The following is a 16,188-nucleotide window of genomic DNA, read 5'->3' on the forward strand; positions in this document are numbered from 1 at the left end:
TTATTTTCTAATGAATGATGAAGGTGGCAGGGCAAAGAGAAAGAAAAAAATTGGTATTTTGAAACATATACACCCTTAGCTTTTGGGGTAAACTTTTTCAAAACAAATACACCCTCCATAATTTTTTTTTAAAAAAATTAAGTACATTTTTAATCATTGTAAATTGATTTAACTTTGATTTTTGGTGATTAATAATTTCTTTTTCATTCTAAATTGAAAATCATTCTTTTGTCCTTATTACATGACACAAATTAACTATTTATGTATTGAATAGAATGTCAAGTTACTATCCCTAAATGACATTTGATAGTGTATGTAGTATTATATCAACATGTGATATCTTTAAATTATTTTGAAGATGACTAAAATAAATGTTATTTATCTATCTTAAAATAAATATTGAAACAAAATTAGTGATTTCAAATTTTGGAGGGATAAAAATCAAAGAAAAATATCTTACAAAGAGGAAAATCAAAAATTGATTGTTACAAAAACTTACGTATAAAAAGTTTAAAGAAAATTGCATTGACCTCACCTATGATCTTTTTTAAATGACACATCTTCTTTCTAGTTTTTAAATGAATACTAATCTTTCTTATTTATTTATCTAAGTGACACATGCAATTCTTTATATAAGATAACATCATTTGTGTAATATTAAGATAGAACAAATTATTAATGTAAGTGTCAACAATTAAATGAGACTTGATTTCTTACTCAATTTTAACCATTAAATTACATCTTAAATATCACGTCTATCATGATTTAAAACATATCAATTTCAAAGAAAAACTAATAAATTATTTTCAAAATTGAAGAACAATAAAATTTTTCACAAAAAAATAGAATTATATGTAATTTAAAAATAAATAATTGACAAAATATAAATTGACTTTTATTTATTTATCTTTCTCTCACTTTTAATTAATGACGTTATTTTAAGATAGATGAATGATTTTTAAAAGTTAGAACCGAGGCGTGTGTCATTTAAACATATATGCAACTTTCCCAAAACTTTAATCATAATTCTCTCTTGTTTATAAAAACAACTTATACAAAAATTATTTACATAATTAGCACTCATTTAAAAGACCTTAATTATAAATTAATTATCATTTTCTAACATAAATTTAGGAGAACACATTGAAAATGTATTTTACACGATGCATTCATGAAATTTTAATTTGATGCAGTCATGTAAGTTTTATAACGTTGCTACCAAACCGGATTAAATGTAATTAATTTGTAGGTAATGTTTAGGGTTTACACAAGATGCATTCATGAAATTTTAATTTGATGCAGTCATGTAAGTTTTATAACATTGCTACCAAACCGGATTAAATGTAATTAATTTGTAGGTAATGTTTACTAGAAAAAAAAAAATTCAAGACATTGCTACCCGCAAATGAGAATACTGGTCAAATCTAAACTGTTCAGCAGGCTCAACTGAACTGTTTGCCACTGCTCAGAGCCCATATTGAGAATTATGAAGCAAAATGAGCTTCAAACCACTTGCTACTCCCTTCGATGATTTCCACAAAGGCAAACGACAATATTTCTCCCTTAAAACTACATCATCCTGGCAAGACCAAGTCTGTCCTCGAGGAGAGCTATTGGTCCACAAGAACCTCTCAGAGAATGGATTCACTAGACTCTCACGAAACTCTTGCACTGGTTCACATAGCAACCCCTAAAACAAATCAAATAGTGTAATGTCAAGAGTTTAAGATATGAAATATAATTCTGAGGAAAGTCATATGATATGATATAACTTTGTGATACCTCTTCCATGCATTTGATTTTCAAAGTGACATCCTCACTAAGCAGGACAAGTTGTCCATCGTTTTGGTTTTTCCTATATAGAAGAGCAAATTCAAGGATGTGATCTTCTACTGTTGGTGAAGCAATTTCCATGGCGCACTTTTGGGATGAAAGAAAAGTCCAACACTCTTCACTAAACTGAGTCTGAGGAGAAGCTGGTGGGGTTGGAGCAATCATTCTTCCTTCATCCACAGAATTCTGGATATGTATCCACCAATTTGTCTTCACCATACATTCTTGAATCCATTCTAATGCCAAAGAAGCCTCTGAAATTCTTCTGAAAATTGAGAATTGCTGCTTCATACTGTCCAGTTCCCTTATGACTGACATTGCAAAGTGATAACCAGATTTGTGAGAAACAACCCCACCTCATTTCAAATAATAAAGAATAAGGTAAATAATATTTTAAAACACATTACCCAGTCTTGGAATGATTAACCGAGTTCCCTTGAGACCCTGTAAAAGTTGCAGAGCTTTCCTTGATTCCTTGTTCATTAGAGAAGTAGTATCCACAATCATGTCCCAGCTGCTTCTCTTTGGCACCCCATTGATATCCTGTAAAGAAAACAGATGTAAGCATAAACACTCTTGAACCATTTATAATAAACATGAGTGCATGATATTTCCTATGTCAACTTACAAAAGGGTTAATAGGTTGGTCTAAAATTTGTCCACAATTACTGAAATTGAAGCTTTTGGCAGCAGGAACAGGACAAAAAGTGCTTGATCTTCTCTTGCCTCCTGAGTTCTTTAGTGATTGCAAGGGTACCCTTTCAACTCTGTTCTTAAATGGCACACCCTCTTGCTCCTGTGCCAACTTGATATGGCTGCTGAAAGGATTTCTTTGCAAATTTTGACCTTGGGTTACTTTTGCAGTCTGATACTCTTTGCTTGAGGTGGAGCTCATGTTTTCATTTGGATATATGTTGCAACCAAAATTATCCTTTGAATTTTGAGGCCATGGAGACTTGGAAAGTTTAATTTCTTCTACCTTACCCTTCTTTTTCAGAAGCTGCAATTGAAGGGTATTTGGACTGAAGTTTTCCTTATCTGGAGTGAACATTTCTTCCTCCTCTTCTTCCTCACCCAAATCAGAGAAAAGATCCTTTGAGATTGCTCTATTTAAGATATCCTTCTGGTTCATTTGGCATAAAGTGGACCCCATGCCTTCATTTGGATAGAGATCAGGCTTAAATGTACCCTTTGAAAGGGGTAACCTTTGTGACTTGGAACGTTTAATTTCTTCTAACTTACCCTTATTTTTCAGAACCTGCAATTGAAGAGTATTTGGACTGAAGTTTTCCTTATCTGGAGTGAACATTTCTTCTTCTTCCTCTTCCCCGTCCAAATCAGAGAAAAGATCCTTTGAGATTGCTCTATTTAAGATATCCTTCTGCTTCATTTGGCATAAAGTGGACCCCGTGCCTTCATTTGAATAGAGGTCAGGATTAAATGTACCCTTTGAAAGGGGTGACCTTTGTGACTTGGAACGTTTAATTTCTTCTAACTTACCCTTCTTTTTCTGAAACCGCAATTGAAGGGCATTTGGACTGACATTTTCCTTATCTGGAGTAAACATTTCTTCTTCTTCCTCTTCCCCATCCAAATCAGAGAAAAGATCCTTTGAGATTGCTCTATTTAAGATATCCTTCTGGTTCATTTGGCATAAAGTGGACCCCGTGCCTTCATTTGGATAGAGATCAGGATTAAATGTACCCTTTGAAAGGGGTGACCTTTGTGACTTGGAACGTTTAATTTCTTCTAACTTACCATTCTTTTTCAGAAACCGCAATTGAAGGGCATTTGGACTGACATTTTCCTTATCTGGAGTGAAGATTTCATCTTCTTTTTCCCCATCCAAAATAGAGAAAAGATCCTTTGAGATTGTCTTGTTTTTGGTATCATTCTGGCTCGCTTTGCACAGAGCGGGCCCTATGCTTACATTTGTATAGATGTCACAATTAGATGTACCCTTTGAAAGGCGTCGTGACCTTTGTGACTTGGAATGTTTTATTTCTTCTTCCTTACCCTTCAAAAATTGCAACTGGAGGGTATTTGGGCTGGAGTTTTCTTTATCGGGAGTGAATACTTCTTCTACTTCCCCCCCATCCAGAACAGATAAAAGATTCATCGAGATTGTTTTATTTATTATATCCTTCTCATTGTTCATTTCAACTAAAGTGTCAACATTGGCGGCTTTAATTGTCAGCATACTCTTGCTAGTTCGAACATGAGGAGCACTAGCAGCTTTACCTCTTCTTGACCAAATATTATGATTTGATGAAGTTTTCTCCATTGCTTTTACACAGCTCTCAAGAATTTCCATATCAGACTGCAGGGTCTGGTTTTCATTTTTAATAGTCAAAACTGGTTCCTGTGGCATTGATAAATTGACCGACTCAATCTGATTTTGAATGGGAGAGACACTACCTGTGCGCTTGTTTCCAACATCTTGAACTATTTCATTGAGTGAGTGCCCATGATCATGACAAAATTTATCATCCAGCAGCTGTGACTGTAACCTATACACATCTCCTTTCTCTTCACCAAATAGAGAATCCATAGCAACTTTCTCAACTGGCAGAAACAAATTCTCAAAATCGAAAGTTCCAGCTCCAGCTCCAGCTGTAAAAGCATTGATAATGCTTCCATCGTCTCTGAGAATACATTCAGATTCTTTAGGCATTATTACAGCTTCAGCTGCACTTTTCTCATCAAGAGATGAAAGAGCAGTATTCACAACAAAGCAAGAATAATGCTTTTCAAACGAGTTCTCATGACTAGGTAATGATGGTGAAGCAAAAGTATTGGGTGGAGTATGGAATTGTTGCACTTTGGTCTCCAAAACATCTTCTGCAGATGGCAAACATGAAATCCCACACAAATATTCGGTCAATGTTTCATCACATTGGGCAACTGATTCAACATAAGGTGGTGGTGATAAAACCTGGCTCCAAGAGTCACACATTTTGTTTTCGGCATTGGACATCATAGGTAAATATGATGTTTTAGTTTCAAAAGGGTCACTTGGGATTCCAATTGCTTCCGCTTTGGATGGGCTCTTCCTTTCTTCCTCGAAACATAAAGAAACCATGTCTTTCAACATCCAAGGTGCCGAGGGAATATCCTCTTTCACTGCTAATTCCGCATTCTCGTGAAGGAATAAAGAACTGATATCCTCAATAACTGAATCCACTGATTCAATTTCTTCCATTTCAGCATGACAGCTATTCAAGTTCTGCAGGCCCCAAAACAGAAAGGTAAAGATCATATTATAACGACTTAGAGAAAATAATAGAGAAAGCCTGGTACATGGATCAATCATGTTGCATAAAATTTAGAATAATTTACTCTGCAATTATGCACAATCAGCTAGTACATGAATCAATCAACGCCTAGCTGACTTAGTTCAAACATCAAACATTACAGGCACAAAACACCGAAATAAGGATACAAATTTCAAAAATTATAACACATGACTTATGACTTAGTGCATGTTTGGGAAAACGTTTCAAACTAAGCAACTGACATTTCTCACTTTCTGAAATAAAAAATTGTAGAAGTAAAGAGATACTTGCTTTTAGTTTAGCGTGTCAACCCAAACATCCTATTAGTAATATTACAATACATAAAATTAGCAAAAATTAATATAAAACACAAGTATTGAATCAAAAGCGAGAACTGATGTCATAGAAATGATCACAAGAATCATTAGAAACAAAAATGCTGTAAAAAGATAAAATAAAAATAATAATAATCATTGTAATACTCATTTTTTTGGTACACTTGTAATACTCTCATTTTCACTTGCATAAAAATAAAAAAAATTTAAATAATATAAAAAAAATATAATGCAGCTAGACATAAAAATACATGTATACTCATGCCAACATGCGGTAATGAAAAAAGGATAATTTTATAAAAAAAAAAGAAAAAGAAAAATACTTTCTAAATATTCCTTATATTCCATTTGATTTATTCTAAACCAGAATCTAAATAGGCTAGGCATCCCAAATAAATTCCCGAAACCAGAACAATTCAATATAAATTAAACAAGAATCAAGAACAACGTCGCAAAAAAAAAAACCTCACGGGTGAGGCATTAACATGGCAAAGTGACATTGCATTGGTACCTGCATTTCCTCTTCTTCTTCTTCCTCTTCCGCAACAGCATCCAATTGCGCGACGAACGGGTTCTCCATATCATAAGCGCGACTAATCGGAATCCAATGCAACCGATAAACCCTACTCGAAGCCCCAATCCTGAGCGAGTCTCCCTCCCTCATCTCCACGCTCACCATCGCCTCGATCCTCCTCCCCGAGACCCACGTCCCGTGCACTGCCACGTCATCACGCTCAGCGAAGATCCAATCACACAGAGAGAGGGGAAAGCGAAAGCATAATCGATTAGTTAGTAATTACCGGAAGACAAGTCCACGACGGAGAAGTGCCGCGTGGAGGGCTTCGAGCGGATCTGAAGGTGGTAGCGGCTGATGCTGGGGTGCGTCAGCATGACGTCACAGTCGGGGTGTCGACCCACGAGGAGCACGTCCACGTGATCGCCACGTGACTCCTCCGGGGGCTTGTTCACGATGAAGATGTTCTTCAGGATGGTGTTGTTCTTCAGCACCGTTAGCACCGGGATTTTTCCCTCCTCTTCTTGCTTCTCTGAACCCATCGTAACGGTGTCGTTTTTCCCTTCTTGGTCTTGTGCCTGTTGGAGGAATTAAGCGAGTGAGGTTTAAGAAATGAGATGAGAGGGAGAGGGGTTTTGAATTGTTGGAAAATGGTGAGTGGTGACCGTTTTGTGACAACGGCTATTTTCTTGCTGGATATTTTTATTACGTTTAAATGCGGGTTTAATTTTAATTTTAATTTTTTTTTATTTTCTTGCACTATACTTCTTTTTTTTAAAATGTCTATAACAACTTCTCTTATAAAAGACACAGGTTTTTTTTTTTTTTTAATAAATTAAAATAATTTCTACAATGTTTAAAGTATGTTAGTATAATACTATTTAAATAATTAACAAAATTAGCATAAAGTATGTTAGTATAATATCTTAATTCACTGATTTCTTTCAAAATTAAAGGATTGCCTTTAATTGTATTTTCTCAAATTTATTTTAAGGACACTAATTATATGTAAATTTTGTTTGTTATGGTATTGTTTTGCAGAAAATTAATAATGAAGAATTAAAGTAAGAGTGACAAAAATTGTGATGCACTAAAAATATGTACAAATTAAGTAGTTGCGAGTACTTAATTAGAAGTTTTGATGACAGTGAATGTAAAATGATTGATGAACACTAAAGTTTAAATATAAACTATTACCAATAATAATCATTTTTAAATAACACTGTAGATGTTTTGTTGAAGTACAAAATTAAAAATTAAATTTTTAGTGGATCTCTCTACTTTCGATGAAAAATTACTCTTATAAGGTTGTAAATGCATCTTCAATGAAGATATTTTTTTTTAGGTTCTTAAGTGGGATTTACATATACACAACACTCATTTTTATTTTTTTCAATTTAAACATGTGTATAAATATTTTCCTCTCTAATTCAACATTTCTCTTTCAATTCTTAAATGAATCTTACAAAAAATCTTACATTTTTACATATCATCGATAATTTATTTATTAACTCAAAATATAATTTTAAGAGACAAAAAGTGAAAATGAATAAGAAAATTAAGAAATCCATGAGTAAAAATATACGATAAATGTTATTTATACAAATATTGATATATAAAATTATATTAAAAAAATAATTTTATAATGTCTAAAATATAACATGAATATATAATGATTTTATAACGTTCAAATATGTTTTAAAAAATTATAATATTAATTTTTAATTAAAAAGAATTGGAAGCCGCAATGCTTCCAGAAACTCCTGACCTTTAATGTGTTTAGATGAGAAATTTTATAATTTCTTGGTATTTAAATTACTTTGATTTCAATTTCTATCATTCTTAAAATATTTTGTTTGGATAAGTCAATTCAAATTTATCAAATTTTAAATTGTTGGGTTGAATATGATAATTTGATTCCACCCTGGTAAAATTTATTTTAAAAATATATTTACATGTTGAGATTTTTAAATTAAATTTTATAGAAATAAATATTAGCTAATTTTTAAATATTTAATAATTTTAAAAATTCATATTAGATAATATTTAATAATTTTAAAAATATTTTTGAATATTCAATATTTAAAAACATGAAAGAATAAAAGATAAGATAAAATATATAAGTGAAATAAGAAGAAAAAAAATGAAGAATTTCAAATTCTTATTTTTTTGGGAGAATTTGAAATTCTACTATTTTCAGGAATTTCACAAATACTTGAATTTCAAATTTCTTATAAATTCTCCATCCAAACAAGGTATTTCACCTCAAAAAATTTGAAATTCTTCAAATAAATGAATTACTCCATTTAAATTCTCCATCCAAACATACTATGTGGGGAATTTAAATGATTTTTCACACAATGATAAATCTTAGAAAGGGAGTTACAGGTAAACATATCCCGGAATTAAGTATTCCCATTGTAGATGGCCTATGTGGGGAATGTTAGATCTGGATGGATTTAATATTAATATAAATATAAATTAGGCATAAAAACCTTGCTCCGAAATAAACCAAAAAAATCATTCAAATACTCTTACATAATATGAAAAATAACAACTTATGTCGATCTAGTTCAATGCTATAGAAAAAAATGGCATAAAACTTTGACAAATTTGAGTGTGCTCTTTTTCCTATATCAGTGACAAAATTGGATAGTGTTATGGGACTAGAATATTAATCCTATCGTTTCGCTCACTTCACTGTAATTCAAGCCTGAAAATCTTGGCCCCATAATTTTAAGATTCACAGGGTTCAACTAAACACGTTAATACATTCACATTTTGGCAGTGATCAACCATACAATCTAATTTGCACTTTGTTAAATTCTCAGCTCCTTTGATAAAAGGAGCTAAAAGGGGAAAACAAATCCCGTTAATAATATTGTACACAAACCTAACTGGAAATAACAAGTCCTGAATAAGAAAAATTGAGAAAACAAAAACAAAACTCATTTGTATAACCATATGATTACATTTTCATTGACATGAACTCCTTCAGGGTTAATCCTTGAAATTCCCACTACAAAACAACTACTCCTGCTTATTACGAGCAGCCCTTGCACGATGTCTCAGTTCAGCTCTTTTCCAACTAACAATCAAGTAACACAAGGAGAAGAGTGTATTGATCTGCATATAGAGAAAGATACTTCAAGTCAATATTGATATCAAAAAAATGCTGACACTGAAAAGGTTAAGTGAAAGAATATACTAACCAAGATTATCATAGAAATGACAAGAAGAGGTCCCGACCAAAGAACAGACATAAATAATCCACTTGGATCAAAATAGTTCTGACTAGAGAAGCTTTTCCAGTTTTTCCCCAAAAATCTGTTCAGATTCTCGGCAAGATATACACCAGCCACTGCATCAAAACAAATTGTAGGCAAGACAAGCTTCAAGAGTTGTTTAATATAGAGATAAAACAACATGCAGGCCTTTTATGTCATAATGTTCTATTGTGAGAACAAAGGAAAATTAATAGAGACTAGAACTTCAGAAATATCTGCAAGACTGCAAGCATACAAGGAGATGGAAAATACTAATAACAGTTAAAACATGTACATGGATGGCAGGGATTATAAATAGTTAAAACTTCAAACACAAATTAGAAGTCACATAACGTTGATAAAGTAGAAGATTGATGATTTTAAAATGAAAAACAACTTGTCACAGAAAAGTGCACTGGTTATCAGTGAAATTTAATAATTATTAGTTACAAATAAATATACCATCACTGGGTCTCTACTAGCGACAAACATTAAACTTTTAACTGTTGGCCTTTGAGATTGTAAAGTACACTTGTGCACTTCATAACCAAAGGATAAGAGGGCATGCTAGATGTAAAACCATTCCCATTCCTAGGCATATCTAACAATTTAGGGTTCATTTATCTGTGTTTCTAATTTTTCTATTTTCACTTTTAATTACAAAATTGTCACCTTGTTTTTAATTTATTTCCTGCTCACAAAGATTTGACCAAAGAGCAGAGAAAACAAAAGAAAAGTTGTTTTTCAATGTTTACAGCACAAATCTTTTGTAACAAGAAACAAATTAAAACAAGGTGACAATTTTGTGATTAAAAAGTGAAAACAGGAAATTCCAGTTCCAAGATAGTTAGATTTTTTTTAATTATTTTTTTGACAATTCAAAAAACCTAAATCTTCATTCTATTTATTTATAGTCTATAAACTCATCTAAATCATGAAATAGAAGGCCAATCATGGCTCATAATTAAATGATAGATTACTGTTTAGTCCATTGTAGATGAGTAATAGTTATCCTACTGCACACTAATATCATAAACAGCAGTAAAATCTACGACAGCCTAAACAGCAACCCAATATTTATTATGTTTAACAACCTTTGTCCTGCATGATCATCCTAAGCTTACAATTTGAATTTCTAATGATTCTACACAGATCCCAGCCCTGTAAGAATTTACTAAATGTACCCTCAAAACAGAAATTAACTACCACTTCTCCAAATTACCGAAATTTTTAGCCTTACACAAAACCTTTGCAACAATTATTTCCGTATCATCTTCATAGCTTTCTTTTATATATGCATGAGGCAACAAAAATTTTGCAGAAAAATTTGTATAAATAAACGTATTACTAACATCACAGAATAAAATTCTATAGTTTCTATTGCCTGAACTTTACGTGTGATGCAACTTTTATGTTTTAAGAAAGATGAATTCAGTACACATAAGACTTGGGTAGAGAATCCCGTATCACTATCAGTTTAGTGAATTTAGATGAACAACTCTTTTGACTACAAATACAGTCCTTGGTCCGCACCCTCTCAAATATCAAAGCACCTCAAAGATGCCAGATCAGTTCATTAATACATGGAAGAGAAGACACATGTATCTCTGGTAATAAATCCAAGATTGCTACTTGTGGTGGAATTGTCAAGCACGTGAATAATGAATACTCATGTCAATGATCTAGTTAGACCTGATTTTGCCCTTATCTCAATTAAATAACTTGAGCTCAAATATCTACCTAAGTACCTATTATTTTATTACATGCTAAATCAAAATTGCTACATGTGTTGGAATTGTCAACCATGTGAATGGTCTTGGTAGACCACATTAGTCTGTGTGTTAAGTCCCCGATTCATAATTCCAACAGCCAAGTACATCCACAAGAATATAACTTAAACAACTTCGAAAGCACAAACAACCATATTCCTGAACACATTGTGTTACAGACTAAGAAATTCGAACAGAAAAGTCAGCTTTACCGAATCTGAAAACAAGCTCAATGAGCAGATACAATAGGGCAATTACTCCCTCTCTCAGAGAAAAAGCTTCTCAGAGAAAATACTTTCTCTGCCCACCTAAAGGCCTAACAACTAAAATGAACCTCCTCCCCTTTATTAACTAACCTTGCCCCCTTATATACATGCTAACAACCTGCCAAGTCAGCTATTCCGCATCCCCCAGAACCTTCTTCACCTTACTAGAGTCCAATAGTTGTGCCACAAGACCCATTCTCTAAACCAAGCCCTATTATGGTAGCATTAGGACCAAGGGACCTAAAACATTGCTACTAGCTTTCCAGCACATTGACCTTGAATGTATTGTGCTTGAATATTCAATCTAGTGTATTAAAAGGATACTTCGTATCACAACCAAAAGTAGCAAAGATAATCCATCATCAAATTTCTCAATTTAAAAGAAACCTGGACATAAATGATACAGAGAAATTTGCAATAATCTGAGCTCTTTATTATATGAATGAATATATGGTTTCAAGGTGCTAAAATGACCGGATTAATTTGACAATTTTAGGTATGTTTGAAATTATATAAGCATAACAAGAAATTCTTTTATGTGGTTGAAGCCCAAAGCCAGACAGACTAGGGTATAATTTTCATATGGAGAAATTTTGACTTCTTGGCATGCGTTCACCCCAGGCCCAAAAAACAAAGGCAAGGAACTAATTTGATTATCATGAAGAAAAGAAACAGATTCAAACAGGAATGAAGCTAGCTGCATCAGAAGTAATACACAGTATATTAAGCCAATATTGACTCAAAAATTCATTTAATCAAATAAAAGGAATGCTACATACATGTTAAAAGGAACAAGAACATTTGAAAATTCGTCTTCTTCCTAGTGATGAAAGTTACAAGCAGCAACACAACATGGAATCCTAATAATCCCATTAGCCAAGGTTCCTGAAACGAAGAGTCAAGAAATATTGGTATATCAAAAAGTGCCAATAATAAGAAAGTTCAGAAAAAAAAAAATGATAAAGATTAACAATCTGAGTAGTGAGAGAAAACACTGAAAGTCATGATTCAAAAACTGTATTATCTATTCATATGAATTAGGCATACATAGTGTACAGATTGGAAATCTCAAGATATTCCTGCAAAAAAAGAAAATAAATTCTCCTCCTTTGATCCTTTTCCATTAAATTGACAAAACAAATGTCATCATATTGTTTATAACCTTTGATAGCTTTATAGATACAAAGGTTTACCAGATGCAACATTCTCCAGGTATAAGATCATAAAACAATCCACATTTGCACCAAATTGCCAACTAAACAATAGTTTTAATTCAATCATCCCCTCTTCACCACAACATTCTATAAGCATCAAGATCATAGTATCAGAACATTATTGTTCTATCAGAATTGAACAATGAAAACACATATGAAGCACAATTTTAAATTTTTAATGGACTCTAACAATGAGAAACTTATTATTCAATATATTCTACCAGAAGCATAATGTAGAAGACCACCACAACAACCATAATAACGCACAGAATACTTTTTAACTTTCTGATTGAAAATTCATGCTCATCTTGAAATTTTTGGATCTTTGGGTCATGCTTTAAAATCCTTGCATCCGTCCAGTAGATCCTTCTTTTAATTCAGATTTTGATAGGAAATAAACAATGAACAGAGGAATTGGTTTGATTTAATCTAACACTCACAGACAGATCCAGAAATAATAAAACTGGTTGCACTCTAACACATACTCTAGTGTAACACCAACCATGGATCGCAAATCTAACATACACACACAAATTAATGGGCAATGTTAATAAACTGACCCTCATTGCTTGATTTACGGAACCATCTAACTCTGGACTCAGGTGGACCATAACCTATAAGATCATCCTCCTAGTCGAAAAAGGAAGCTCACACTCCAATATTGCACTCCAAGTAACTAACAGATCAAAGAAAGTCCCTACAACCTCTTAAATTAAAGTACAGAATGTAATAACATAGTAACCAAACCAGCATACGCAAGATTATCAGTGTGTTTGGTAACCCATTATGGACATAATTTTCCACGTCAAATCCGAAGCTCCCTGTTATAGCTTTTGCATCATGGAACCTGAATTCATTGTTGGATCCACGTATTCAACGTGTGTCCAAACACACACTATGACTACTATAAAAGATCCAACCATCAATGTTCCCTAATCCTTATATATCAACCACTCTACAATATACTTAATTTAACACTAGATATTATTCACTCAGCACCAAAACCACAACTAGCTGCCAGAGCTTATAGGTGCCAATGATTTAACGCATTATGTTAATCATAAATTGAAAACCCACAAACCCACAATTCACAGCCCATTAAGAACAAAGAACATGGAGCTAAAATTGAAAACCCACAAAACCCAAAACCAACAAATCCAAAACTCGAAGAACAAAGAACAGAGATGAACAAAACGTAAATCAAAATACTACCTTCCAGTCAATGGCATGGAAAAAACCCAAAAAGTTATCGTAAGCGGGGCGAAGGCCAGAACGAAGATCCGAAGAGAACTTCTGAACAAGATCCGCCATAAGGTCCATGTGCTCCTCCATAGCAGATTTGAGCTCCTCCATTGTAACACAGAAACCGCACAGAAACCTCTGTGTCACAAAATGTACTAGATTCAACTACCTGCTGCAACTGCTAGAGATTTTCTTCCGCCGTAACTTTTCGGTTCGTCAAAACTCGAACCGGTTTTTGTTTTTTTTTTTTTCTGAACTGCTTTTATGGGCCGTTTATTGGATCGGGCCTAGGTTGTACATAGCAACATATTTACACGGATAAAATATTCAAGTTTAATTACTCTTTTATTTTTTTTTATAGATCCTTTAACTTTATGTCTTAGTTTTTATAGTTATTAATGTTTTATTTTAATTTTTAATTTTTATACACATAATTTTTTTTTTAATTCTTACCGTCTATTTCTACAAGTATGTTTATAAAAATATGAAGGGTAAAAGAAAAAAATAATATGTATAGAAATTAAAATAAGATATTTTTAACTATAGAATTAAAAGATAAATTTGATAAAATTATTGGATAAAATGATAATTAAATCAATATATTTTATTTTACAGTATTAAGTATTAATTTATAATAAAATCGAGATAAAATAAAAATTATATTATTTTAATTAATATAAAGTATTTAATGACTTTTTTTTAATAATTAATTAATTTTTTTAGAGAACTTGGTGGATCATCTTTAATGTTTTCAATTACAAAAAAAAATTTAGATATTAATTTACTTCTATATTTTTTTTTATATATTGTAGATTTTTATTTTTGAGATTTTAAATATTGTTATATATTTTATTAGATATTCAAAAAGAATTTTAAAAAAGGATAAAAAAAATACAGTGAATATCATTGAAGAATCAGCATCTTATTTCGATCAATCGATTTTAGTTGTAAAAACACATATTGAGATGAAATGTCAATTTTGATTAAAAATAACATTAATAATTCATATAATATTTATTTAAGTTTTTCCTTCAAAATTTCTCAGTTTTTCTATAAAGATAATAATAAAATTAATTTAATAATTTTGTATACATATATAAATTGATTTTTCATCAATATAGTGAATTAACATTTCTAAAAATATCCTATTATTTTGTTACACGGATTAATAAAAGTGGATTTAAATTTTATTAATAATAAATTATATCGCAAATAGTTTTATTATGGTTTCGTCCGGATACAATAAAATAATTAAACGGTTAAATTTGTCTCGGGTAAAAAAATTCATTGCGATATAATTTTACATGTTTATTCTTGTAATTGTATATTTTTATGCAGTTATATTAAATATTTAGAAGAAAAAAATTTGTCATTCGTAATGAATTTATTTTACTCGAACAAAATTATCTTCGACAAAAAATACTTGTAATTTATATAAATAAAAAAAAATTAATTATACATTTACGTTCTACTTTTATGAATTCTTCATTGGCTTCTTATTCGACTTTTTTTCTGATCAATGCTTCTTATTTGAATTATTCATCAAATTGGCTTATAGATAATATTAAAATTCTTTTATGCTATGCGAATTTAGTATGTAACTTATACATTCAAACTATGGACGCGTCAACTTGATTCGCTAATTTATTACTAATTTTTTTTATTGATTTATTAGCATTGGAAAATCTAGAAATCAATATAAAGAACTTACTTTGAATTGTTATATAGTTATACTTGAAAAATAACATGTAAATGTACTTATTTTTAACGTATCTATGAGCATTAAAATATATTATTAAAAAGAAAAAACCAGTAATTGTGTCATTATAATTTCAGTTTTTTCTCCAATAATTACAGTTAAAAAAAGGCTCAAAGTAATAATTTTATGGATTTTATGCAACTGAAAATATACTAAACAAAAGGCAAAAACAAAAATTAACAATTATCATCAAACCCAATAATGTCTAACAACTTTTTAACTTGAAATTCAACTAACTCGAGTTTATGTAACAGTTAGAAATGGGTCAATTTTTTTTAGTTGATTTGGGTTGGCTTAACCAGTTTGAGTCCGAATCCAATTTGTAGTCAGTTTAGTCACAATAATAAGGCCTATTTAGTTTTAACATTGATCATGTCGACTTTATTGATTTATAAATGTAATGAATGCACTTTAAAAGTTTTTAATTTAACTTTTAATCAACATCAATTAAACAAAGACTACTTAATTAATAATTTGTAGTAAAGGGTGAATATATGGACTCAAATCTAAATGTTAATTTGTAAAGTCTGTGCTTTATATAATTAACGATTTTTTTTTTAATTTGTATAATTATAGAAGAATTTTGTCTGACTCGTGAGGTTTTAAATTTTATAAATTGATCTTTTTAAGGGAATTATTATTCTTATTAACTTTATATGAAGACTTTTAAAAATATGAATGATTTTACTATTATGCTAATAAATAAATATAATTA

At 31.2% G+C, this 16,188-nt stretch overlaps 2 protein-coding genes across 2 annotated transcripts; both read right to left on the reverse strand.

The window, feature by feature from the left end:
* Positions 1-1,255: 1,255 nt before the first annotated feature.
* Positions 1,256-6,689, reverse strand: LOC109792719 (FHA domain-containing protein PS1). The gene is made up of 6 exons (XM_029270201.2): positions 6,244-6,689; positions 5,955-6,160; positions 2,462-5,059; positions 2,241-2,376; positions 1,783-2,144; positions 1,256-1,690 (listed from the first exon to the last, which is right to left on the reverse strand). The coding sequence occupies exons 1-6, from the start codon at positions 6,497-6,499 to the stop codon at positions 1,466-1,468; spliced, it is 3,783 nt and encodes a 1,260-aa protein (XP_029126034.1). The 5' UTR covers positions 6,500-6,689; the 3' UTR covers positions 1,256-1,465.
* Positions 6,690-8,708: 2,019 nt separating this feature from the next.
* On the reverse strand, positions 8,709-13,937 carry LOC109792718 (Tmem18). The gene is made up of 4 exons (XM_020352149.3): positions 13,685-13,937; positions 12,038-12,143; positions 9,170-9,318; positions 8,709-9,083 (listed from the first exon to the last, which is right to left on the reverse strand). The coding sequence occupies exons 1-4, from the start codon at positions 13,823-13,825 to the stop codon at positions 8,988-8,990; spliced, it is 492 nt and encodes a 163-aa protein (XP_020207738.1). The 5' UTR covers positions 13,826-13,937; the 3' UTR covers positions 8,709-8,987.
* Positions 13,938-16,188: the final 2,251 nt, after the last annotated feature.

The sequence above is a fragment of the Cajanus cajan genome, chromosome 1, assembly GCF_000230855.2.
Source record: "Cajanus cajan strain Asha chromosome 1, NIPB_CcT2T_4, whole genome shotgun sequence".
Lineage (NCBI taxonomy): Eukaryota > Viridiplantae > Streptophyta > Magnoliopsida > Fabales > Fabaceae > Cajanus > Cajanus cajan.

Bases quoted from the DNA above. Each gene is read 5' to 3' on its own strand.
- LOC109792719 (XM_029270201.2), bottom strand. From the start codon at position 6,499: ATGGGTTCAGAGAAGCAAGAAGAGGAGGGAAAAATCCCGGTGCTAACG. The intron at 5,060-5,954 runs GTACCAATGCAA...TGGGGCCTGCAG, and splicing joins AAGAAGAAGAGGAAATGCAG to AACTTGAATAGCTGTCATGC. The intron at 1,691-1,782 runs GTATCACAAAGT...GATTTGTTTTAG, and splicing joins AAATCAAATGCATGGAAGAG to GGGTTGCTATGTGAACCAGT.
- LOC109792718 (XM_020352149.3), bottom strand. From the start codon at position 13,825: ATGGAGGAGCTCAAATCTGCTATGGAGGAGCACATGGACCTTATGGCG. The intron at 9,319-12,037 runs GTATGTAGCATT...GTTTTGATGCAG, and splicing joins GTTCTTGTTCCTTTTAACAT to TGGCTGGTGTATATCTTGCC. The intron at 9,084-9,169 runs GTTAGTATATTC...CTCTATATGCAG, and splicing joins TCATTTCTATGATAATCTTG to ATCAATACACTCTTCTCCTT.